At 40.6% G+C, this 25,706-nt stretch overlaps 1 protein-coding gene across 3 annotated transcripts in view; it reads right to left on the minus strand.

Moving 5' to 3' along the window:
* wwp2 (WW domain containing E3 ubiquitin protein ligase 2) overlaps window positions 1–25,706 on the minus strand; it is a 63,664-nt gene that overhangs the window by 30,237 nt on the left and 7,721 nt on the right. For 2 of the 3 annotated variants that reach the window (XM_085414877.1, XM_085414875.1), the window contains exons 3-9: window positions 25,148–25,304; window positions 24,710–24,831; window positions 21,373–21,510; window positions 8,913–8,991; window positions 6,897–7,054; window positions 5,615–5,861; window positions 4,585–4,674 (exon numbers count right to left, since the gene is read on the minus strand). In XM_085414877.1, coding sequence (XP_085271003.1) covers window positions 4,585–4,674; window positions 5,615–5,861; window positions 6,897–7,054; window positions 8,913–8,991; window positions 21,373–21,510; window positions 24,710–24,831; window positions 25,148–25,304 — 991 coding nt within the window. The remainder of the gene's footprint in view (window positions 1–4,584; window positions 4,675–5,614; window positions 5,862–6,896; window positions 7,055–8,912; window positions 8,992–21,372; window positions 21,511–24,709; window positions 24,832–25,147; window positions 25,305–25,706) is intronic. The other variant, XM_085414876.1, reaches the window with a different exon arrangement.

A 25,706-nucleotide genomic window follows, 5' to 3' on the forward strand; every position in this document is an offset into this window, starting at 1 on the left:
TCGACTTCCGAAGGCTAAAAACACTCACTGCAGATACAGACCAGCTTAAAAAAAATCCAAATGCACACAGACAGCCTCAGATAGAAAATAAATAGTCGTGCACAGCAGCACCACACCTCCACTCTTGTCTTGCTACATTTGTTCTTTTTACCTTTCATATATTTGGAGAACAGCACAACTGCTACTTAACGACTGATTGAAATCAGCATAATACAAGCAGTGTAGCTGGCTCACACAGAATCAGTATGACTGGAGCCGCTGCCTTTCAGTTTGTCTAAAGTCCAGGACCACTCGCTGCAAACCTGAGTCTCTAAACAGGCTCAGTTTTGTTGCACTGAAGCATATATGCAAACTCACATTCAGGCTGCAGGAGGAGAACTGCATGGAAGATTTAGTTTACCAACCGAGGCTAAGAGTTTACTTGCTGCATCATGTTTTATTGGATGCCTGCATATTTATATAACACAAAATGGTAATAATTTTCATCTGTTGGGTATTTAAGCCTTTAGTGCCCAGCAGAACAAGCTCACAGTGAGATGGAAGAAAATAAAAGACATGCAACAGAAGATCCTGGACTTGGTTACATCTTAGGACAAAGACACACATTACGCATTTCTCAGGACAAACAATCTTCTTGAAAAGTAACATGCATAGTTAGGTCAAGGTAAGTGGAAATAATTAGTTTTAATGCCGGCCCACAATAATAATTTTTCATCTACTTGTTAAATTGTTAATGATGGGGGAAAAAGTACAGTTCAAATTCTTTTTTAAGTCAGGCTTTTTGGTTCTAATAACCAGACAGCAGCCCCATGTTCAAAAGTTAGTAACTAAAAAATGGTAACAAATACAATGAAAGCAAGCGATCCAATAAGGTGTTTAATTAGATAAATTACTATTACATATATAATATTTAAAAACACTGCTGAGCTCTCTAAGAACTTGATATGATATTTTATATGATACTAATGGGTGACGCAGTGCATGAATGTAAACACAGACAAACCAGGAGGATCATGTGACAGCCCCGGCAAAGAAGTCTCTTTCTCAAGGACACTTCAGTAACACGGATGACTGCAAACACAGCGAGTTATTTGGTGGAGGGACAGTCTGTCTGACCACGATGCCTCTGAGCTTTCTTTAAAATGCACAAGAAAACTCTGCTCCCTCTCTGATATTAGCGCTGGCTTGTTATTTACTGGAGCCGAGGAAAATCCCAGAGCCCACAGAGGCCCGTCTGAGTCTCTCCTCAGTTGGGCTATCTGTCTCTGACGCTCTGTACCAGTTATGGTACCATGTCATTAACCATCTACTCTGCGTATTTCCTGGAATTTGTAGACTACAGTCCCATCACCATGTTCAGATCACACAGTGCAGTGTTGAGCTTCGTTTGAACAGTTCAATCATTATTTATAACCGTGTCAATCAAAAGCAACACTTATTAGCTCCGTCTCCTGTCTGTGCTTGACTTACTTAAACTGCTGAATTATTGGTGGGAAAAAAAGGTAATAATGAAAAAAACAACATTAGGTGAACAATATGAGCATTCAGTGTCGATTCCATTTTGGGTTATACTCCAAGCAGAAAGAGTTAGTTGCATCTTCAAGCGGCTGAGATGATTTCTTCTGTAGAGTGGACTCAGAGTTAGTGTGAGGAGTGCAGACAGCCTGGAGCCGCTGCTCCTTATATCAAAAGGCCAAAGCTGGTGGTTCAGGCATTGGGATGGGACTGGGATGCCACCTTGATGCATCCTCTTTTGGAACCTTATTTCTCCCATATTAGATTCTCTTCATTGGCTCCCTGTTAAATCCAGAACCAAATTGAAAATCCTTTTCATCACTTAAGGTGATGACTAATCAGGCTGCGTCATATCTCAAAGACCTTATAGTACTGTATCAATCAATTAGAGCACTTTGCTCTCAGACTGCAGGCTTACTTGTGATTTTTAGGATATTTAAAAACAGACATCTGGAGAACCAGCTTCCAGTATAGATCTGGAAGAAAGACACCCTCTCTACTTTTAAGATTAGGCTTCAAAGTTTACATTTTGATAAAGCATATAGTTAGGGCTGGACCAGGTGACCCCTGAATCCTCCCTTAGTTATGCCAAAATACGTCTAAGCTACTGGGGGCTTCCCATGATGCACTGTGTTTCTTCTTCACTCACAATGTGTTTATATACCTCTTTGTATTGAATCATTAGTTATTATTAATCATCTCTGTCTCTCTCCCACAGCGTGGCTTCGTTCCTTCTTCCTCACCTCACCCCCAAACGGTCACAACAGATGGCCGCCCCTCCCTGCTGGAGGTTTCTTCTAAAAGAGAGTTTTTCTTTCCCATTGTCACCAAGTGCTTGCTTATAGGGGGATGTAGCACTTTAAGATGACTGTTGTTGTGATTTTGTACATTATAAATACAATTTAATTCAAAAGAAGTAAACTGAACAGAATTAAAATGCAAGAATTTATACCTTTAGGTGTATCGTTAACCAACAAAGAGTGGATAGTCAAAAAACAAGACAGAAAAGGTAATCTCACATGGGTTTCCCGTGGAGGGCAGAATGAGATTAAAGCTTCAGGCCGGGCTCGGTCATGATAGCTTCAATCTGAACTCTGGTTTGTTTAGCATCAAAGAAAAAATACTGTTGCTCAGTAACACAGCCGCAGATCTGATTACTGCTTAAGGCTTTGTTAAGTTTTTCAGACTGACTTTTTAAGTGGAAATCACAGCTACACTTTGGTCTGGCATGCTGTACTTCTTCTTAACTCTAACCATTTTAGTCAAGATGTAATCATTTGATGTTTTGAAATGCTATACTGGATATAAACAAAAGCTTTTCAGTTTAGTCTGTTTGGTCTAAAGAAATTTTTGAGCTTGTGACGTGTTACTGCTCACAAACCCTGCAAATGATATGATGAAGAACAATGTGAGAAGCTCTCCTCAGTCTGGCTTTGGATTGCTTTCATTCTTTAAAAAAAACACTATTGCCTAACTACCCCAACCCCACCCCCTTCATCCTCTAAACAGCTCCTGATGTGTACATCTGGAGCGTTAGCGCAGTATTAGCTTGCTAATTGATCCTCTGAAGGGCCACAACGGCCATCCGCCAGTACAGTGGTGGATGGAAGTACATGTGGAATGAAGAAAGGACTTTTGTTCTCTGGGCCCCCACGCTCTCGTTCCTTGTATGGAAAATCTGAGGTGGAGGTTTGGGGGGGGCAACCGTTTCCTAAAAACAGCCTCTCTTTCTCTCTGTCACCCAGTCAAACGCTCTGAAAATCAATCAATACTCACTCCAAGTAAAAATGTGGTAAATGGGCTGAACTCTGGCAGAACACTGTACTCCAGAAGAGGGAGAAACAGTGTTCTCGTTACGATGCCTCCGCACACAAACACTACGATCAAGCTGCAGCGTTAGGCACAGTTACAGTGCAATGTGTGTGTTTATGCCAGAGAACATATAACGTGCTCTTAATAAAACAAGAAGCTTTGATCGGGCAGAAACCAAGACTGGGAGGGAACTTTATATGTTCAGCTTTAATTTTAAAGTCACAGTCCACCCAGAACTGAAATTCTTGTGGCAAGTTCACTTCAATGGAATTGCTGCAATCAGAGCTCACAGGGGTCAGATGCCCCTCCCACCAACTCAGAGGCTGTTTTGGCTCGTTTCAACAGAACGCTGTCAACTTTAGCAGCCAGTCAGCTGATGTGCTTCACAAGGGCCTCAGAACAATAAAGCGTCTCTCATTTCCTTCTGTCCCACAACACCTCTGCTTGCTTTTCCATCGTCGACACTGCTGACTCACACACTCCACTGCTGTTTAGTCATAATAAACTCCATTCTCTTTTGGCCAGTTTTGCTTTAAGTTTTACTTTTTTCTTTGATAAAACATTCTTTTTTTTTTGTCATTTTGACTTTGATGTTTCAGGAATGATTTAGGCGTCGGCCTAAATCATTGTGGCACAGGGCATTTCAACCTAGTCCAGTTTAAACCTAATGTCCTCAACCGTTCGGTGCAGGGCAATGAGATCAAACTGCGCCTTTATTGTCTACCTATGCTGACGTGCAAGCCTGGAACAGAAACAGTACGTCATGATTTCAACCTGGAACAGAACACTTGTTTATCTTCAGTGGGGTTTTTTTTTGTCTAGATGCTGAACTCCGCTGTTGTTCCTTTTCCCGGACAAGCCAACTTTTTACACAATCAGCTCTCAACCTACGCAAAGTGTCATTACCACTGGGCAAGGACAGCACACAAGTGGGCCTCTGTATCTTCTGTAATTACCATAATCCTCCTCTCTATGTAGCCAAATAGACACAAATGTCAGACCATTAATCTGAATCTGGCATAAATGGTTATTTAAGGACAGATCCTGCTTTTCCCCAGTTACGTTACTGTCAGATGGTGAAGCTAAAAAAAGTGGCCACAGATATCAGAGGAAACGGTTATTTTCAGACAGGTGATGACTGAATGCCCTTTAGTTTACAGAAAGGAATGTTGACACATGCATTAGCCTAACTTTACGTAACCCTAAACAACCAGTGCACTGATGGAGAAAACACATTTAAAAGTGCTACGGGCGCACCCCGGTGGCAGTGGTCTCTCCCACGTTGTGGTTTTGGTGTTGTGGTCAACGTAGTACACTCTGCCATGAGGCAACACCCTCTGCTCCCAGCTGCACAAAGAGAGAAGAGACAAGCACGCACAAATATTCATTTACTATCACACCGAATACATTCCAGCAACGAGATATCCAAGATTTTCTTGGACTGCCAAATACATCTTAAGTTTTTTTGTTTTGTTTTTAAAGTAGTCAGGGAGTGTCCCTTAATGTAATAAACCTCTAACTGTATGTCGCTCACCTGCAGCCATCCACACACTTAAGCTTTTTAGGGGCACTGACTCAACAAGTGTTGCTGAAGTTTTATCCTCTATACAAAAAAATCATTCACCTCGACCTCTGTAAACACACGACTCACACTGGAAACACCATTTTAGTCTATCAGTAAAATATTCTTTTCTGACATATTGGTGGCAGTCATCTCATTCTGTGCTTATTCATCTGATAACTATTAATGAATCCCCACTTTTAGGTTGAAACTGCAAATATACACACACTACGCAGATTCTTACAAAACTATTGGAAGATTTGACTGGGTTCAGAGTTTCAGAGGCAAATATGGTGCTGGTAATAAAACGAATAAAACTGAAATAGGTGAAGTAAGCTACAAGAAGCAAAAATATATATAGAAGGCAGACTTCATTTTATTACAGGATGAGGAATGAAAAGGAAATTAAATGTTTTAGTATGGGAGGACTCAACTTTCTCAAAATTAAATACTTATGACGCATTCACAGTTTACACGAAAGATCCGGGCCTACTCCAGCATCCATACAAAGTTTATCTATACACAATAACAGATTATTAATCACTGCTTACTTTTAACATTTAATGTGCTAGCATTTTTACATGTAGATACAGCAGTGTGTGTTTAAGATTTTCTTAAACAATAAATATTCCTCTCGTTGTTTCTGTGGCAGTCTTTCGTATCGTTTATAGTTTGCTGCTCAAACTACAGGCTGACTATGAGATGCTGTGACACACTGGCTCTTACCCTGCTGGGAGTGAGTCTGTGGTGGGCTCTGTGGTGCTGTTGCTGGCCTGCTCTGTGCTAGAGGTGGTGTTGGAGCTGGGCTCCACTGAGGCAGCTGGACCCAGGGCTTCCTGCTGACCAGGAGAGGGGCTACTGCTGCTGCTGCTGCTGGCAGCTGGAGACCTGCCCGAAGGAGAAGATGGAGGAGGCGTGTGTAGGGACACGCCGCGATTGTTCTCCAGTCCATTAGACGTCAGCTCAACCTTATCTGAGAGAAGACACGGGCAACAAGAAGCATAAGAAAAGCTGGGAAGATGATGTGATGCGTTCTTACAGTCAATTAAGAAATTACGGTTTAAGAGTGAGTGGACTGATGGCTGCATGAGAGATGATTTGGGACCAAGATAGACAAACAAACGTTTTTTTTGATTGGTTGATTACAAGTAGCTGAAGCATCTGCTGTATATTACTCAGCTACTCTCTTTTCCCACATTTCCTTTCTCTCCACCAGTGCTGTCAAATAAAGGCATTAAACGCTTCCAATGACCTTTAAATTAAATGTTAAGTTTGGCAATCTTTAGACGGTAACACAATTTCAAGCTTCAAGTTTGGCATTTGCACTTGGAAGGTGTTTCTAATTCCCGAAAATGAGTGGGCGATCCTTAGGCTGCAAAATAAACAAAAATCTATCTGCCTGTGAGAAAATCACCGAAGGATGCACACATACAATGTTTTTATTGACTGAAGCCCTGCAGTAGCCTTTCAGCATATTTTTCAGCCTGCTCATCTCGATAAGTTGCTTAATTGAATCATTTTGTTTAATTTTGTTTAGTGTGTTGAACGTCTTTCAAAACTGTGACACTACGCATATCTAAAATTGTCATGTGACATATTTAGGAGTGGATAAAAACTTTTTGATTATTTTCACTACAGCTCATCTCCTCATAATTCTTTTTTATCACCTAGAAAATGGTAGAAAGTGTGAAGAATTCCCATTATCTCTTTTATGTTTCTACTTTTTCTGACCTAAAGTCCAAAATTTCTCTCATTTGTGACAAAGTAAAGCTTAAAATCCATTTTCCATACGATGCATATATAAAAGCTGCTGATTAAATTTCTGTAAATAAACAGCTGAAATATTATCTTAGCCACATCTACCATTCGCTGTAGCGTGGTGTAACGTGGTTATTTTCTTGGATGCTCCCTTTTAAAAGCTTCCTCAGCAGTGTAACCACGTAAATGTAAAAAGCCTGTGTTCTTAAACTGTGCGTGACACCGTGGCGAGGTGAGCAGACTTTCCTACCTGCGCTGTTTCCGGGGCTGCCGTGACTCTTAGAGGACTGCCGGCGAGCAACGGGTCCGGGGATCTGCTCCTCACTCAGATCCCCATTTGTCAGAGAGCTCCCTCTGGAGTCCCCCGAGGACTCACCCTGCGAACCCCCCACTGAGTGCCTGTTGCTCCTGAAAACAGAGAAAGAAAAGAAGAAGACATATCAACATCTGCACTTACTTTATTCACCTCGTCCTTTTATATCCTTTGTTTTGACGACTCACAATTCAACCACACACGCAGAGGTGTCAGCTGCTTTTCCTCTCTGAACACTATCATATTTTCCCCAACGCTAAATATAACTTTGCTTTTCTGACGAGAAAGAGAAAAGCACGATGGCTTGCCCCCCCAGGACTGAGGAATGCTGGGGCCGAGCTTGGACGGCGATCTCTAGATTCAGTTGTTTACGCAGCTCAATAAGGAGAAGAACTAACAGTGCAGTGTGCACGTCTGCATGTTTTTATGACCATGTTCATGCAATGAGAACACTTGAGAACAGCATAAGAAGCCTCTCATCTTGTCTGTTGGTGGCATCTCTTCATATGCAGTATAGAGATGTTGACTGCCTCACCATGAGAGCAGCGGTTTAGGCTCTTGGCTGAACTGTGCTTAATGCCCCCCCACAGTGTTTAGAGGGAAATACCATCTGACCCCATGCACTCCCGCAGCAAAGCTTGGAAATAAATGCAGCCTGCTCCACTATTTATTATCTCGCTACCATTCTAGCCAGTGAGAGCTGCGTCTGAAACCACACTTGGGGGGGGGGGGGAATAACATGCTGGCACTCTGCATAAGTGCTTCAGTCGAGTGGCTTCCTCCACTCGACCCTTTTCTTCTCTTTTCTGCATTTATTTTGATTACAATTACGCCTGGGGTTTATGACTTTCATAAACAGTTTTTTAGAAACGGGTTTGGAAAGTTTAGCATTGTATTTATTATTATTGTTCTTACTGTACCACAACGTCTGCAGACTTTCTAAAGCGGTGGGATTAAAGAAGCCTCTTTTTCTTTGAAAAGGCATTTTTGGTTTGTTAGGCTATAAAGAATCACAAAGTCTTTTAAAAATCTGACTTATGGAAATAAACATTAAGACAGAATAATGCTGAAATGATGGCTTTTATAAATACACTCTATTATTCTGGTGTTCAGCTATTCAACAGGAGATAATCATGACTTGTATTTGATGTTTTGCTCGCCTGATATGCCAGAAAAGTGAATCTCTTTGGAGTTTTATTGCCTATTAGAAAAAATGAGCTGATTTTTATTTTTTTTTATTTAATGTTTTAGACATAAGCTATAACTTTAGCTTATCTAATGCAATATATCCCGCAGGAGATGCCAGTACAGTCTACAGTATTCCCCACATAACTCATAAAGAAGCTCTAATGAAAGCTGGCTACAGTGTATGCACCTCCTTTTGTATATCTTGTTATATTTCATGTTATAATTCAGAAATTTTATGAGCCTAAATGTCACTGTTCATTATGACAGCCATGGAGTTATGACAATTAAGAAATCCCAGACTTTTGGGCCATCTGTCCTGCTGTGTCACCCCAAGCTCTTCAGGAGCTGGAGAGCAAAACAACAATATCCCACGACGTGCTCTAATAAAATAATAAAATAAAATATCAAATTTCCCCTAGATGACAGCAAGCTGTGCAGATCCAGGAACCCAAAGTCCGTTTTATGCAGATGCCAGATGGTGGGAATTATTACACCGTGACGCAAACGCAAAATTTTGGGAAGGGGATAAATGATCCCCTTTCTTGTGTGGAGAAAACCACAACTAACCACCACATATGTTGGTAGAAAAAGATTCAGAGTCTTGAACTGAGCTATTTCCCAGAATCCCCCGTTACATGTGTAACGGCACAATGAGTTGGATGTTAACCAGTTTTACTCCATTAAAATATTGTTGAAGCATTGTTGAGGACTGTACCCAAATCCCAAACAGTCACAGTGTGTGTGTCTTTGTGTGCGTTTTCTGACCTGGCCTGTGATCCCGCTGTACTGGGAGTCTCCTCGCTCTGTGTCCTCCTCAGGTTGGGTCTATCCGACTGAAGTATCTCTGCAACAAAGACCGATTACATCATTAGTGGACAGACATACACACGGACACATCCATATCACGCTCCTACCAGCACAGTAACAGTTCAGCAGTGAATCCTTGACTAGATAAAAATTAGTCAAGTCTCCTTTAGCTTGTGACAAAACAGTGACAGTTCGGGCTGTTTCTGTCCCCTGCAATAGACAGCCCTGTTACTATAGCAACCCAATGCAGTCCAATAAAGAAATAAAAGAGGAGGATGTAGAGTCAGGTTTGGTTTAATTCACTAAACAGTCACAGGGCCAAACAAGTGCACGTGCAAGGTTTCTGAAACTAAAAATAAGGATGTGTGAAATTAATTTAGTGTACTATTTAATTCACGCAATATTTCTGCAAGGTAAAACAGAAGGTTTAACCTCAGACACCACTGTTTATCTGCAGGAAATGTCACACTTGGTTTTAGGGCAAACAAAAAATTCCCAAAATGTGTAAAATGTCCATCTGCATCTAAAGGTCAGAGGTCACTCTTTCGAGGACGCAATGTTCACATTTTGGACAGAGAAGACAGATGGTTTGAACGAGGAGTAAAAGAAGCCATCTATGTCCACTGTGAACGAACATCTCGGATGAGAGGTGAAACATCTTCAAGGAAACTTAAAGAAGTCCAGATGCTTTTCTTTCCAAGCTTCTTAGACTATGATGACCTGGATGACTGAGAACCTTCACAGACATAAAATGTCAAATATACAATTAGAAATGTTATATTTTCCATAATAAATACACTATAGTGAGAACTGGGCTCACATCTGTCAATCTGGACCAAGTGACAATCCTCAGGGCCGGGCCCAAATGAAGCAAACACATACTATAATCATCAAAACCTGCAGTTCCTCCAATGGCCACTGGAGGCTGGCTCTAAATTTGAGACAATCCCCATGGACTCGTATGAGAAAATGTCCATTTTCAGCAATTAAATAAAGAGGTTTACAACCTGGCACTAAAACATTGTTTGTCTTCTTTATAACGGCTGCACATGGATAGGAGTCTATGACTGACAGTTGTGCTAACAGGCAGCAAATCACTCAAATGAACCTCTGAATGGTTCAGATGTTTGATCTGGACAAAAAAAAAAAAAAAAAAAAAAAGATGGATGGATGGATGGATTTTGGATGAAATTATCTCAATAATCATAAAACTATACAAATACAACATACACAACTGATTTGCTGCTCAAAAAAAACTTCAGTTGCTAGTAGGGCTGCTCAATTAATCGAATTTTAATCACGATTACGATCTGGGCTTTCAACGATCATTAAAAATGACTGAGCCGATTATTAGCCCCTCCCTCATTTATCCGCGACACCTTAAAGGCCGGTCCGTGAAAATATTGTCGGGCATAAACCGGTCCGTGGCGCAAAAAAGGTTGGAGACCGCTGATTAAGAGGACCCGAGGGAAGCTCGGAAAGCTAAGCAGAAGTTATTTGGAGAGTGACTGCCGTTGAAAAGAGAGTTTAAAAAGAAAAAAAAAAACTTCAGTGGTGTTGCACACCATTTTATATTATTTTTTTAAAGTCATTGTTAACCCTTTAAAGCCGGTCAGAGCAGCACGCTCCGTTTTGCGTAACTATTGTTAAATCCCTGTAGAACCTGAACCGTGTAAGCTAGCGCAATAATTTGTTTTGCATATGAAACCGGAGGAGTTGTACTTACATCTTATGCCATCAGCTTGTCCTCGGTCACGGTTTCGTTCCACATATAGCTTTGCAAAAATTGCATAAAAAGCGCTTGCAGGAACAAAAACATAATATTCCAGAAACACGCTTTGCCGTTCCTATCAGCTGTTCGTAACACTTCCCACAGTGAAATGATGCACATGCTGTTTTCTTTGCAAATTTGCATCATAGGATTGTTTTTTGTTTTTCCTGCAATATATAAAAATTGCTGTATCTCCAAAATAAAACTATGAAGACACTCAAAATAAATTTCCTGTGGTGGGAAACTATTTTTTGCAACTTTATTGTATTTAAAGTTTTGAGGGATAAGCCTCTTAAATTTCTCCAAGTAGAAATATATGTAAACAAAACAAAAGCGATTTTCAATTTTTTTTGTAGTTTATTGCACTTTTTTGCAATTTATGTAATTACTATGCACTTAATGCATACATATTATTAAAATATGGGCTATAACAGTTGTATTGATGTATAGCAACTTGAAATGCTCCCACAAATGGCACTACAGCATGTAAAAAAATAATATAAGCTCTGGTGGACTTGGTTCTATAGTAGGTCTTAAAGGGTTAAATAAATATCGTCAAATAATCGTGATCTCAATTTCAGTGAAAATAATCGTGATTATCATTTTTGCCATAATCGAGCAGCCCTAGTTGCTAGTAAACTATATATAACTAGCGAATGATTCCACGTGGTGATTCTCCTTTATGAGCAAAGTTTGCAGAATAAACATCAAGTTGCATTCAATAAAAACTTAAACTAGTGAATAAAACCGTAAACCCATCAGGATGTGTTCACTTACACCACACAGTAAAAGAGCCAAGCACTGTTCACAAATGAAAGACTTTGAGTCGCCCCCTGCTGGCCATTATCAAGAATGCAAGATCAAGGGACTTCACATTAGCTTAGCTTTACAGACTCTGAAGATACATCTTGCGAATACAATCCATGTTTCCTATCACTTCGTTACCATCGCTGATAACAGGCGAAAAACTTTCAGACAAATTAACTTTTTAAAATCACACTTTGAAGCAAGTATTGACAATCCTGGCTAAAAAACTTGAAGCAAACTCACTAAGCAATAAGTTCAGCTTCCCTAACATCATCATTATCAGTCCCAGTGTCTTCTAAGACAGCGGTCCCCAACCTTTTTTGCGCCACGGACCGGTTTATGCCCGACATTATTTTCACGGACCGGCCTTTAAGGTGTCGCGGATAAATACAACAAAATAAAACTAGTACCCGTACCGAAAAAAAGAAGATTTATTCATAACACACGTGAAAAGACCCAGGAAAACCGAGTAAACGATAAAAACGATAACAAAATAAAGCTGAAAACCGATAAAAACCCTGAAAACCATACATTTCACACCTGAGCCTCAACTCTCGCGGCCGGTACCAAACGACTCACGGACCGGGGGTTGGGGACCGCTGTTCTAAGACACAGATTTATCGTCGCACTATGAAATTTGCGGTGGTTACCTGTCCCTGCATCTCAGAACTGTACAGTAAATGACAAAGTGCTCATACTGAGGCTTTGTGTGCACAAATAAAACAATAACCCTGAAAACCATACATATAGGTCTGACACATGTGGTGGTGGAAGCACAGTTGGCGGTTTAATAGAGACCATTCATGCTTGTATGTATCGAGTAGTCTGTGCTGGTTTGTGTGCGCAGTGGTATGTGGTCTTGGCGGTGTGAGGGACTATACAGTCCCAACTGTGACTGAAAGCCACAGGCCTGTAACGCGCTTTTCATTAACACTCACTTTCTCCTTTACACACCACCTTCCTTCGTGCCGTGGGCACGACAGCCTCAAATGGCATCCATGTTTACACATTTACATATCCCGCTATCTAAGGTAAAGAAAACAGGTAAAGTCTCACTGACTCACATACTTACACACACACACACACACACACACACACACACACACACACACACACACACACACACACACACACACACACACACACACACACACACACACACACACACACACACACACACACAGCACTATTTTAGAGCTATGAAAGAGCTTCTTGTGAGCAGACCTGGTGGACATACAGAAAAATAAACAGTGGTCTTGAGGAGAAACCATTGTGTCATAGCCCGCTCACTGAGTTCATCATCCCCCATCCCGCGTAATGGTCCAATTACTGCTCTGGTGTGTGTCTGTCTGAGGTGGTATGCCTTCTCAACATCTAAACTTCAGTGAAAATAACAGAGGGCACACATTTCAGTCACACAGCTGCTATGGAGAGACTGGAAGCTTTGGCTTACTTGTTTAACCTCAGTGTCCACTCGGATTAGCCCCTGTGAAAGAGAACACCTTTGATTTAAGACTGCAATAAAAGAGGTCGATGAGGCCGAGCCCAGAGGTGTTCACTGATGTTAACAACGACACAAAATGAACACATTCACACAACTTGCAGCCAGGGCGACAAATGAACTGATTATGACAACACTTAGATGAGGGTCTACACCAGAGGTATTAAAGATAAGGTTCGGGGCCAAGAATCAGCCCAGCAAAGACTCCAATTTCGCCCACTGGACAGCTTTAAAAATATGAAGGAGTGGAACTTAAACACAGACACCAACCCTAATATCCTCATTTGCCACACATCCTACTCCAAGGCAATTAAATAATAGATAAACAATTAAATTACAGAAAAGCTGCAGTTTTTCCACAATTTACTACAGAAATGTATGTTTGTTTAATTATATAATTAAAGGACGTTTTTAGCAAAGGACTACAGGGACCTTTTCTGTAATTTTACACATTTATCATGTAGTTTCATGCTTCAAGGCCCAATTATCAAAGTTTGATGTCCCTGGTCTACATGAAGCACCGGGGAGACGGTCATCAACTGGCCATTTGTTATTTGTAATGATGATCGTAACAGGTCTTCATTGCATAAAATTTCATTGCAAATGGAGCTTATTTTTAACCTGTATCGTGATATTAGGATTTATGAGTAACTACAAAAACAAATATTGGCTTTTTAAAACCATGAAATATCGGTACTGGTATCGGTCTTAAAATTCCTACACTGCCTAAACTCTACATAACAAGTAACAGGGCTCGCAAAATCGCTGGCCCGACGTCCCGGGGCTAGCGATATCTCTGGTCGGACGACCAAAATCTATCTCAGCCCAAAATGCGCAGTTTGTGTTTAACTAAGCATTTATGAAATCACTTTATTTTTTTCCCAGTCTGTTTATTCAGTGTTGGCCACACCACCCTTTAATATCAGTCCCTATATATAGACATCATTGGGCAGTGACTGGGATTTTCACATCACATAGTTGCCCTCGTTTTGCAGACTGTAACGTCTCATCCATGGACATTTTCTTGTGGATACATGCTATACCGCAATATATACATCTGCCAGTGACACTTTTGGCTGAATTTCTGTCTCACGCTCTTAATGAGTTCCACAACTCTGGCACATTTAGCCAGTTAATTAACACAGTCTAGCGTGACGTCTCAGTGTTGACCAGTGTTAGTCAGTGGGTCGGATAATCTGAGGGTGTCTGTGCTGCGGTTTACATGTGTCTCCTGCTTCTGTGGGATAGGAAGCTGTGAGTATGTGGAGTGTGTATGTACGAATCTGACAGTTACAAAGTTTGCCAAAAGTTGAAATATAAGGGTTTGTTTATGAAGCCCACCACATGCGTGCGTGTGTGTGTGTCAGAAAAGCTGCCAGGGGAAGTGAGCAAACCCCCAAACTAACAGAGCTGCGTTCAGACTGAGAACACAGAGCCCCTTGACATCACCAGAAGTAACACACTCCCACCTTTATGCACTTTGTATATTCAAGCAGCTCACATACGGCTGAGCACACACACTCTGCAGAATGTAAAACACATGTGCGCTCACACACAAGTGCAAAAAACCCAAAACAAAACAACAAAACCCCCACACATCTGCATCGACACTCAGGACAACATAAAAAACACACACAAAGTCAAGTGCCTCAGCTTGAAACCCAGGATCTGGAGGGCACACTTCAGGCCTCTCCTCCCCCTGAAACACACACACACACACACACACACACACACACACACACACACACACACACACACTTACTTGCATTCAACTTTGTCATCGCTGCCCCTGCAAGCTTGAAGAGGAAACCCCCCCACAACTCTCGCTACCATGCACACTGCTCCAGGATCACAGAAGGCGATTGTACTACTGAGCTGCAAGCAATGAGACTCAATTACGCAATTCTCTGCAACAAATTAGACAAAAGCGCTCCTGATGTTGGTGATTATGTGTGTGGAGAGGCTGCAGATAACAGAAAACTGGGGGGTGGAGGGCTCTTTTCGTTGTACGTCAACCTTTGACCTGCACACACACTCAAATTACGGATGCACGCTTGTTTAACTGCATTATGAGGGCCTCGTTTTCACTGCATTCATTCGTTTATATCCAGAAAATGGTCTTACTTTAAAGCATGGTTCCACATTTTTCCATAAACGCGCTCACTCGCTTCCACGCCAAGACTTTGGTGAGAAGATCAAAGTCAAAAGAGCAGCATGCAAGCTTGGCTTTGTATCACAACTACTCAATCTTTACAAAATTATGCGTAAAAATGAGATGTTCCCACTAACCTTTCTGCAGCCAGCTCTAGCTGCTGGATGAAAGGATTATCCAGAAAGTCAAAGTACTCTGTTAAAGATCTGGATATTCAATTTTTTTTCTGTTTATTTTGAATATGACAACACTGCATTTAGGTTGTTTAGGTTGTTTGGGCTGTAAAATTACATAATAATTCTCACCTTTCAGGAACCATTTGAACTTTCTCTGCAGGTTAAGGAGTTACAGTCATGTGAAGCACGCATGATAAAATCTAGGCCGAGCTGATTCTTGTGCCTGCGTTCAGCCAACAGTACCTTGTGAAGCTTTTGTGCTGTCGTGACAAACAGCATATCTCTGTAAAGCCTGTCTTTTCTTCTTTTGGAAACAATCTGAATTTTGTCTGTAGCACAAACGGGAACGGACGGACGCTTGTAGCATGGGCTTGCCATCAGGCGGATAGTTTAAAAAGGCATTATGGGATAGTTTGCAGACTCCTTGTTCTTTATGCACAAAGTGTTTTCAATCGACGACGGGTCTGCAGAGCAGTTTAGTAAACTGCTTTATTACAGAGTTATGCTGTTGGAAAATGTGCCGAATATGTTTAAGTGTGACTTTGCAGAAAAAAGTAAGACCTTCTTTTAGCTTTAGATAGCAGCTCCATAACTTACATATACACATGTAGTATCAAAAGTGCCAACAAGCTATAATAAACTTTGCAGTGAAACTTCAGCTTCCTTTGAAGGCCTCAAATCCACATGGGGAAAAGAGTTGGGTGTCAGATGAAGTTTGGGATTCAGTCCTCTCCGGTAAATTCCACATCACTCTGCGCTCCCTATTACAATTTAAAGTATTTCGTAGGTCCACTTATCTAAACCCAAATTAGCTAAGATTTATCCTGGCTTAGGCCCCCGCTGTAATAGGTGCGGGTCTGATGATGCCAATCTCACCTCACCAAAAATTTGGTGAGGTGGAAGGCTGCTGCCCCGCCCACCTACAGTATGTTCAGTGACTTGCTGATCTCATGTCGTGTCTTAGTCTTGAAGTCTTTGCAAGGAAAGGTTTTTGTCAACATTAATCGGCCCTCCCGAGTTTTGGTGTTCTGTTAACTTTCTTTACCTATGAGGAGTTCTGCTCTGCCTTCGATGCAACCAGTGTTTATGTTTCCTTTTTTTTTTTGGTAAACTGTATGTATATCTTAATAAAAATATTTCGAGTAAAAAAAAAAAAAAAAAAAAAAAAAAAAAAGTGCCAACAAGCAATGCGGTCTGATAATGATTTTCAGTTTCCAGAGCCCTGAGCAGTGATTTTCACTTCCACGCGAGGACACCAAAGCTGACCGCCCTTCAGGATTCTCTGCATCTCTTTGATTTTTTAGTTTTATTTTTTGTTCATTTTGTTGCAACACATATCGCTGCATCTATTTTTCTGTGCTGAAAAAACCACACTGTTTGCATTTTGAGCGAATCAATGCTGGGAGAGCGTCCAGCCCACCCCACGACCCTGAACTGGAGAGGCAGTTAGAAAACAAAAAAAGGATGGATGAATTGTTTCATTGCTGTTTTTGTACCATTTTCAATTAAACTCAGGGTTTATAGAATTTGCAGATGATTGCATTCTGCTTTGATCCACATTTTACACAGAGCACCAACCTTTTTGGAAACTGGGTTGATGTTGGAAAAACACTGTAAAGAACAAATAATGCATCAGAAATTTATTTTAATTATCTTTTAAAAGTCAGAAAATTACAGATAAGTCCACAAAATATTAGCGGACAATGTTTTTCCTTTTTCGTGAACTATTAGATTCATTGTGTCCACACTGATTTAGTGGAATTATTCATCTGGTGCTAACTGTGATGAAGTCCTGGCATGCAAATATGGAAAGAGTTGCCGCAGAAACAGCAGGGACTTTGGCGACTGTGTCCTTACAACTTAAAAACATGTACGTGTATGATTCTTATGTGCATTTAAATCCAAACAATTATCTAATTATCAAAGAAAAGCCCCATTTACAGGATTTGTTTTTCCATCTTGTCCCTCTCGGGGAGATATATGTTACAACAGCATGCACACACTCGCACACCTCCTCTTAACCTCTCTTCACATCTGAACAGTCACAAAGAGACACATTTACGCAGCCCATGCTGTGGCAGGCCTCAGGCCTCACTGCTGGCTGTGTTCATTCAGCAGGATACACTGCGGGCTCTGTGTGGCGCTCTATGAAGCCTTGTGTGTGTGTGTTGCACAGAGAGAGGAGATGGATGCATGGAACCTCGCTATGACTTTAAGAGCAGATTAAGAACACCGTATTTGTTTAAAAAAAACATAGACCCAGTCTTTGCTTCCAAACCATAAAGGAAGGCAAAATGTTAGTGTAGTGCTTGGGAGCGGAAAATTCTGTTGACTGAGAGTCAATAAGTGTGTGAAGTGTTTGAAATCCTTCCTGGCAAACTATGGAATCATTTTATATTGGTTTGGGAATAGCAATACATGAATGTGAAGATAAAATATCAACTGAGGCCACAGTTACACAGTGTCATATATTCTTTTAATATCATGATTTAAGTGTAACGATATTCTTGTTTTGTTATTCTTGGCCGGACAGACAGACTACTGGGACACTATTTAAACATCACCTAAACTCTCTACTAAAAACAACAACCGACTTTGGTGAAATGAATAAATACTCTCTAGTCTAACTTTATAGTAACTGTCATCAGGTATGACACAATACACCTGAAGCTAGCCACTGCATAACAAATGCTTTATCCAAATTCTTCAAAACTGTTATCTTTATACAGTTAAAGCAGATAAAAGCAATACAGAGAATATTTTCTGATGATCCAGCGCTTTCTAAAACTCAAAGTGCACTCAGTGAAAAATAAGAGTTTCTAATGAGCAGAAGCCTGAGTCACCGGGAATGTGACGGCAGAAGGCGGACAGAGCGTGGAGATGTTTTTGGCAGAAGCGAGCTGGCACAAGGGCAATAAAAATAAATTTGTTGAGACTAACAAGAGCGTAGCCGCTTCTGCCGCTGCTTTTTCAGACACTTTCATTTGTCAGATATACGGCCTGGAGGCCAGGCCCTCTGCTTGTCTTTGGAAAGTGTGAAAATGGCAGAGGTGGTGGTCAATTTTTAGACTTTTTACTGTGTTTTGCACCAGGAAGCATTGTGTTCCAAGACATTAAGACAGCAGCTGTCAAAATCCGGTGCAGAGGTGTGATACAACATCAATTTAACAGCCTTCATGACATTACCCATGGCCTGCTGTGCCACTGGAAGGATGTTAAAACATGTCAAAGTCACGGAGGCATGTCAGTGCTTCTCTGACTTTCAACAGCAGCTCTTTTTCTAAGTGGAAAAAAACGACTTTGCACACTAAGACACCTCCAGCTGTTCATCGTATGTGTTGTGAGGATGAATCCTGAAATGCTATGGTGTTTACACTGCAAAAACTCAAAATCTTACCAAGTATATTTGTCTAATTTCTATTCAAAATATCTCATCACACTGGAAAAAAGACACAATCAGCTACAGAGTGACATTTCAGTGAGATATGGGAACTTGTTTTTAGTGCATCTTGGATCTGGAGAAACATCACTTGTTCCATCGGCAGATTTTTTTTCACTTATTTCAAGCAAAAATATCTTGTATAAGTGAAAAAAATGATTAATTAAATTCTATTATCTAGATATTTAGAAATATCTGAAGCAGCATTGTACTCTCAGAAAACATCAAAGATCACAGGTAAAATGCTGACCTTACTTTGACTGCTGCAAAGGAGACCAGGTCAGGTCACATTACTGCATGTAAAGGAGGCAGGAGGAGGCCAAACTACTTGTCAAGCTAATGAAATCTTCATTCATATAAATGTACATGAAATTACCATCAAATCTGACTTTTTCTCCATAATTTACGCCAAAGCCAATATGGCCGCTTTTGACAACGCACTTTAGATTTAAAGACTAAAGAACATGAGCAAACGTGTGTGTTGCCTGTTAGATAAAATAAGTGTAACACCTCTGGTCAACACATTAAAAGGTTATCAAAATGATCCTGGTTCTATGATAGACGTTACTTGGAATTACAGCTTGAATGACTGATGGTGATTATACTATAAACAATATAATCAATATAAACATAAAAAACAACATTATGGCATTTCAGACATGACAAACACAAGCGGTTAAATACTTTACATGGAAATAACAGGACATGGAAAGGTACAGTGCTATTACTGCTAACATTAATATAATTAATAAAACTGCAAAAATGTGAAGAGGGCGCAAACGCCTTCGCTGTCGCTACAAAACAAACATCCATTTAATGCACGCTGGTATTTCCTAATGAAATAAGTGAAAAATGTCACAGTATAGGATGTTCAAAACATCAGTAACAACTAGTTATTGATTACTCACACCTACTGACAAAGGATGGAGTCTGCTGGTTAAAGTCTACAATACTTAAACAAATTCCGATAAAAAAAAAAGCAACAATAATTTAAAACAATTCGATAATTTAAAGCAATTCAGTTATTGAAGCATTTATTTTCAGGTTATTCACAACATTCATGCTTCAAACCTGCAGCAAAGGTTTACTTGTTTTTTTGGTGTAAAAGTGTTGCTACATAGCAGAACACTGCACCACCATCACACCACAGTCTGCTGAATCTTTAAATTTCAAGCTGAATCTTTTTGCAGTTAAACTGTTTCTAGGATTAAAAAGACAAATCAAATGCAAAGTTGCATCAGTCTACCAAACCTTAAGGCTCACCTTCACTATTCCTGCTATTTTTAATTGCACTATGAAATGAGGTTATGGCTCCCTGGAAACGTTTGTTATTGTCCTAAGGCCTTCTCCTGCGTGGGAACCAACAAATATTTTAATTTCCAAAGGTTTAGGCAGCCGCGTAGAGAACTCAGTGACTGTGGGTTGCTGGGACAAGGTTTCGGGAAACAGAGTATTTATGAAGCTTTGAAATTTGAATCACCTCCCTAAAAATAATTAGAGTTAAATTAACTGAGGTTAAAGGTGCTTTTTGGACACTTACATTTTTAAAAAGAGAGAGGGAGAGAGAATAAAAAAATAATCTTGCTTTAAGGCTGAAAACAATGTCAGCTTTTACTCGGCTGTCTTTAGTAAGACTAAACACAGTAAAATGTTAAGGCATGCTACTGTACAGCCACAGCGTAGAGCAGGAGGCAAAGTAGGCCAGCAAAACATAGAAGGCTTCCAGTCCCACTGTTTTTAATAAACAGTGGTTAAAGTACTTTTAATAAAGTAAGACTGTTAAGCATCTGCCTAACGTTTCATCTGATTCCTGTCGACACCCACATCTGGATAACTTTACAGATGTGGGTATCTTTAGACTTATTTGTTGATTCTCAGTAGACCATCTAAAAACTAATACAAATGAAAGACAACAATCAACATTAGATTAAAACAGCATTCGGCTGTCACCGGTGTCACCACATAAGCAATGTACCAACAAGCTGTCATGTCACCATGACGAAAAAAACTCCACTACAGAACATGTCAACAGCAACTGTATTTAACCTGAGAGCAAAGAGGGCAAGAAGAAGCGATTTAGACTATTTTGAACCCTTTGGCTTTTTCCAGCACTCATTACCAGGGCGGCGAGACACACAAGCATCTCACTGTACAGATATATCTGTGTGTGTTTGCTTTCTGGCAGTGCTACAAAATATTAAAGAGAAAGAGCAAGGGGAAAGAGGGAGAGGAGGAGAAAAACTTTAATACTGCGGTGTATTCTGTACTAATAAGCTGCCTGGGCTTCTGTGGGAAACTGTGTGTGTGTTCACTTTAATATAGCTTGTCTGACCGGTGTAAGCTTTGCCATGCACTTCTGTGTGCTTCTCCAAGGCTTCATGTTTGACTGAGAGCTTTCTTTGAATGTGCTGCATGTTATTTCATTTTTATATTGTGCACGGTGCAGCTGTGAGACAAATCTTCACATCTGTGGTGTGACTGCTTTGCGATGTGCTTTTCAGGTCATTTCTGTGCGATTACCTTTACCCTTGTGCATGTGTGCGCGTGCTTGAGAGATAAAGGCAGGACTCACTGTCTGCTGCCGTGCTGCCGTTGGGCAGCGAGCCCAGATCAACAACCATGCCGTCCAGACAGACGTTGAGCTCGCCTCCTGCTACAACCGAGCCTTTGTTCTCCGTCTGCAGCACCAGACTCAGCTGGACGTTCTCCACTAGAGGGTGGAAGAATGACAGACAAACAGAGAAAGAGGGGATGAGTGACTGAGAAGGCAGAGGGACAAAGGAAAATGGATATCCTCTGTTATTGCTCTAACAGAGGAAAACAGCGTGAAGTCACCGAATACCAAAAGGATTGTTTTCCAAAGATGTCGTCCCCCATTTCACTTGGAAAATATTCTGCATGTTAACAGATATACAGAAGGTCTGACTGATCCCCTCACACGTCCAGTGTATAAAGATGTTTTTAATTGCAGTATTTACATGAAGTAAGTCGTCTAGCTGCCAGATTAAGTTCCACACTGCACGTATGCACTGAATCTGCCCACAGCTTCCTGCTGGGCTCAGAGGCTTTGCTTTCACATCCACTTTGTTTTTGGTTTTGGGGGGTTTTAAATGCTCAAACCATTTCACAGTTAGAGAGGTAAGACTAACATGGTTTGGACATGAGGAGAAAAAGAGAAAGATCTCAGAGGAAGTTCATGGATGTATGAAAGGAGGACATGCAGAGTGGTTGGTGTGACAGCGGAGGATGCTAGGGATGAAGGAAAAAAAACATCCTGCTTTAAATGTTTCTCTAAGATATTTAAGTTAAAGTTATATATTGCAGCTTTATTTCATTTTAAATTAGATGAAGGGTTCAGGCTTTAAGAATTAAAGCTCTTGAGCATGTACCGCTCCCTTTTTTAAAGGACAGGTGTGGCATTTCTTCATCATTGACCCTGTGCACGAGAAAATGCTAACTTCCTGGTTTGAGACCGGATGTGGGGTTGTACATTACTTTGTGGTCAATCACTACTGCGAAGATATACTCCAAAATCATGTCCAAAACTCGAAAACGGAAAGATCACGTTAAGTTACAAAGAGGAGAAGGTGGGAACACTCACCGCTGTTGTGTCATAAAAAATCTAATGATCAATTTTGACGTTTAAAGCGTTTAGATCGATCAGTTGCTTACATCACTCAACACAAGCAGAACTGCATCACTGCAGCAGAAGACACATCGTCCACATTCAGAAGCACATCTCTGTATAGTGACTGGTCTTATGATTTAAACAGGCAAATGTAAATCGCCGCTTGATTCATTCATTTGCTTAACTTGCTTTGGACCGTAAACAGGGCGCGAATAGGACACCGGAAACAAAGCTCCCCACAGGAGTTTCCGCACCGGAAGTAGCATATGCTAACGCACACATAGTCAATAGAGCTTCCATCGTATCTGGAAGCCGTCGCTGTGAATCCAAAACACAGCTGCAGTTCAAGTACAACTCAAAAACCGTTAATCCTCAGACTTTAAAAATAAATCCATCGGATATAACAGGAACACTAGTTTAACAGGAACATCGGTGGACACAATAAGGAGCTTGGCAACATGAAGACCCTGACATCCAAAGAAAAGAGAAACGTGGTGCATAATCACAGGATCCTTTTTACGGTAAAAGGTCTTCAGAACACGTAGCCAAGCACACAACACTCTCCAGGAGGAAGGCTTAATACCATCTACACTTAAGATAAAGACCGGGATGGGAAGTAGGCAGTAAACAAGTGTCTATCAGGCTCTCAAACACATATGCCAAATTAGACTTTGCCTAAAAATTGTCTACAAAGTTCTCTGTACAGATGAAAGCACGACAAAGCACCTAAACTAAAAATGTTTTTATAAATATTTTCATTTGTTCAATTACATCTAAGAAGACCATGTATAAGATATAAAATGTCTGTAATAATGTGTCCTTTGATATTTTTGTTAGAGAGTGGGTACATCTTTTAAGATGAGTAGCAAAGGGAAGTTCACTCTCTTCAGCTTGAATGTGCAGGCTCAAGCAGGAGACGCCTAAGGCCATTGCATCCTAGTGCTCAACCTACCCCAATACAGGATAAGAGATCAAGATAAGCAAGATCCATCCAGTATGGCACCATCTTAGACATACTTACATTACAGTCTTATAACTCTAAGACTCGTCTGACTCAGTCAAATATGCAAGGGTAAAGAATATTAAACGCTTACAGAGGAGTTATTTAGCAGTAACCATCAAGCCAAAAGTTACAGAACACTGAAATCTTTTCCGAGGAGTTCATAACAAAGTTAAGTTAAGCTTAGCTGGCAATGTGCCACCATCACTGAGGCTACTGAAAAGGTTTGAGACATCCAATCAGTGTTACTGTTCAGTTTAAGTGTGAATATCAAATAAAACTCTCTGTCTCAGCACTGTTAACAACAGTTATGCACATTTTTACTTTGAAAGTAAAAAGAAAATTCAGGTGTTGCGCCAGTTATACATCTGCATGCCTTACTTCACTAAGTGCCTCTGAGTGGATGAAAACCACAAGCATGTGAACAAGGCTCTGGCACCCTTGGTGTTAGTTAGCACATCGTTCTTTAAAAGAAACAACTTATTCTGTAAGCTTGAGTACTTTCAGTTTTTTGCCAAATCTGCTGGTGATAAAGAAAGTTTTTTATTAGTATAGTGAGCTTCTGTCAAAGTGGGTTAAGATAAGCTGCAACAGCCTGATTAAAATAACTGACAAGTAACTATCAGAACTTCCAATGCTACAAAGAAAAGTAAGAAAAATTTAAATTCTATATATTCCTTGCAAGGCCTCGGCCACTGCGTGTAATTTTTAAGGTTATTTGATCTAATCTAACTAATGCACATGGATTTGGAGTCGGCATTTTAGTCTCAGCAGCCTCTCTCTGACCGTGTCTGCCGTGTATTTACAGCAATATTTTCGAATTTCCTTCATAGATGGTTGGTCGTGGCTTACATGATGATGTGATGAAGTCTCTGGAAGACACAGAACCTTTCTGTATATGAATGTATATGTCCTGTATACAGACTTTAAATTCCTTATACTGCTAATAATTTTGGTTACACGAAAGCAAACATTGTTTGGGTATGCTGCATATCATCAGAGTAATTCTGACAGTTCCAAAGAGGCTTTGGAAATTCACCAGGACTGTAATAAAAATGCCCAAGTGCAATTTTTAGGTAATTTTATTTACTCAAAGTAATATAGAGAAAATTTATTAAAAATAATTTTTTTTTTATCATCAAATAGCCAGGAAAAAAACAACGAGGAAAAACGCACAAACCTCTGTTAAGTAAGGTAGAGAAACACGTACAGCGAAATTGTGCTCGACATGCATGGTGACTCCAAACTGTGTGTGGGTGTTTGTGTGCGTTTTTTTCTTACTCTTGCCATCGTGCGAGCGCAGCGTGTCCAGCAGGTCTATGGTTGCGCTGCCCAGTAGCTCCTTTCTCAGGGTGTGGCAGCTCCACAGCTTTAGATCCAGACGACTCTGTGGCGTCACATTACTGCAAAACGGCATGAAAAATACATCAGCTACAAATGCTTCTGCTTACAGCAGCTGCATTTTATTATTGCATCCTGCTCTTCATCGCCTTTAGCGACGGTACGCAAGTTCTACCTCAGACAAAATGCTTTAAATAAGCTGACGGGAAACAAGTACAAAATCTCGATTAAATTTTATCTGTGTTAGAGCGCTACCACGACAGCAGTACAGTCCAAACACTGTCAGATGCATGCAGTTAATTTAATGTTCTATTGAATTGTTTTAACAATAAAACCCTGGCTCTCATGAGAGCCCGAGTGTGTGTGGTGCTCACTCACAGGGTGAGGTCTTCGTTCCACTGCAGCTCAAGGTGCCCGCTACGTTTGCCTGTTTTTTTGGTTTCACTGGTGAGGCCGTCTGCAGTCACCTCAACGAAGGAGCTCAGCCGAGAGTGCCGGTTCGGCAGCTTTGGGGACTGGGGCTTCGCCGACACCACTGCAAACACACACACGCATAAAGCATGTATCGTAGTGGAAGAACACATCTGTGGTTGTGACAAAACCTCTGCCAGCAGTGCAGCAGTGCTGTCATTTATGGCAACAAAGGACAATAAATGTTAACAAAAGAGAAGCATTTCTTTTTTTCATTGAGGTTTAACTGACTGCAGCTCTGGTAAGAAAGAGTCGGAGCTGATCAGATCCTCACGTGGAAAACGACAGTCTAATCACACTAAAGAATTTTAGTTCAGAATCAGAACACTTTATCAATCCCTGCGGAAATTATGTGGTCACAGTTACTCCAAGACAGCAAGAACAGCAACTACCTGAATTATATTAAATAATAAAATATATTGCAAAGTTACAAGATGTAACAAAATAGCTTACAAATAGTTCTAAT

The sequence above is a fragment of the Rhamphochromis longiceps genome, linkage group LG7, assembly GCF_057381845.1.
Source record: "Rhamphochromis longiceps isolate RC_006_pf linkage group LG7, R_longiceps_female_GT1.1, whole genome shotgun sequence".
NCBI lineage: Eukaryota > Metazoa > Chordata > Actinopteri > Cichliformes > Cichlidae > Rhamphochromis > Rhamphochromis longiceps.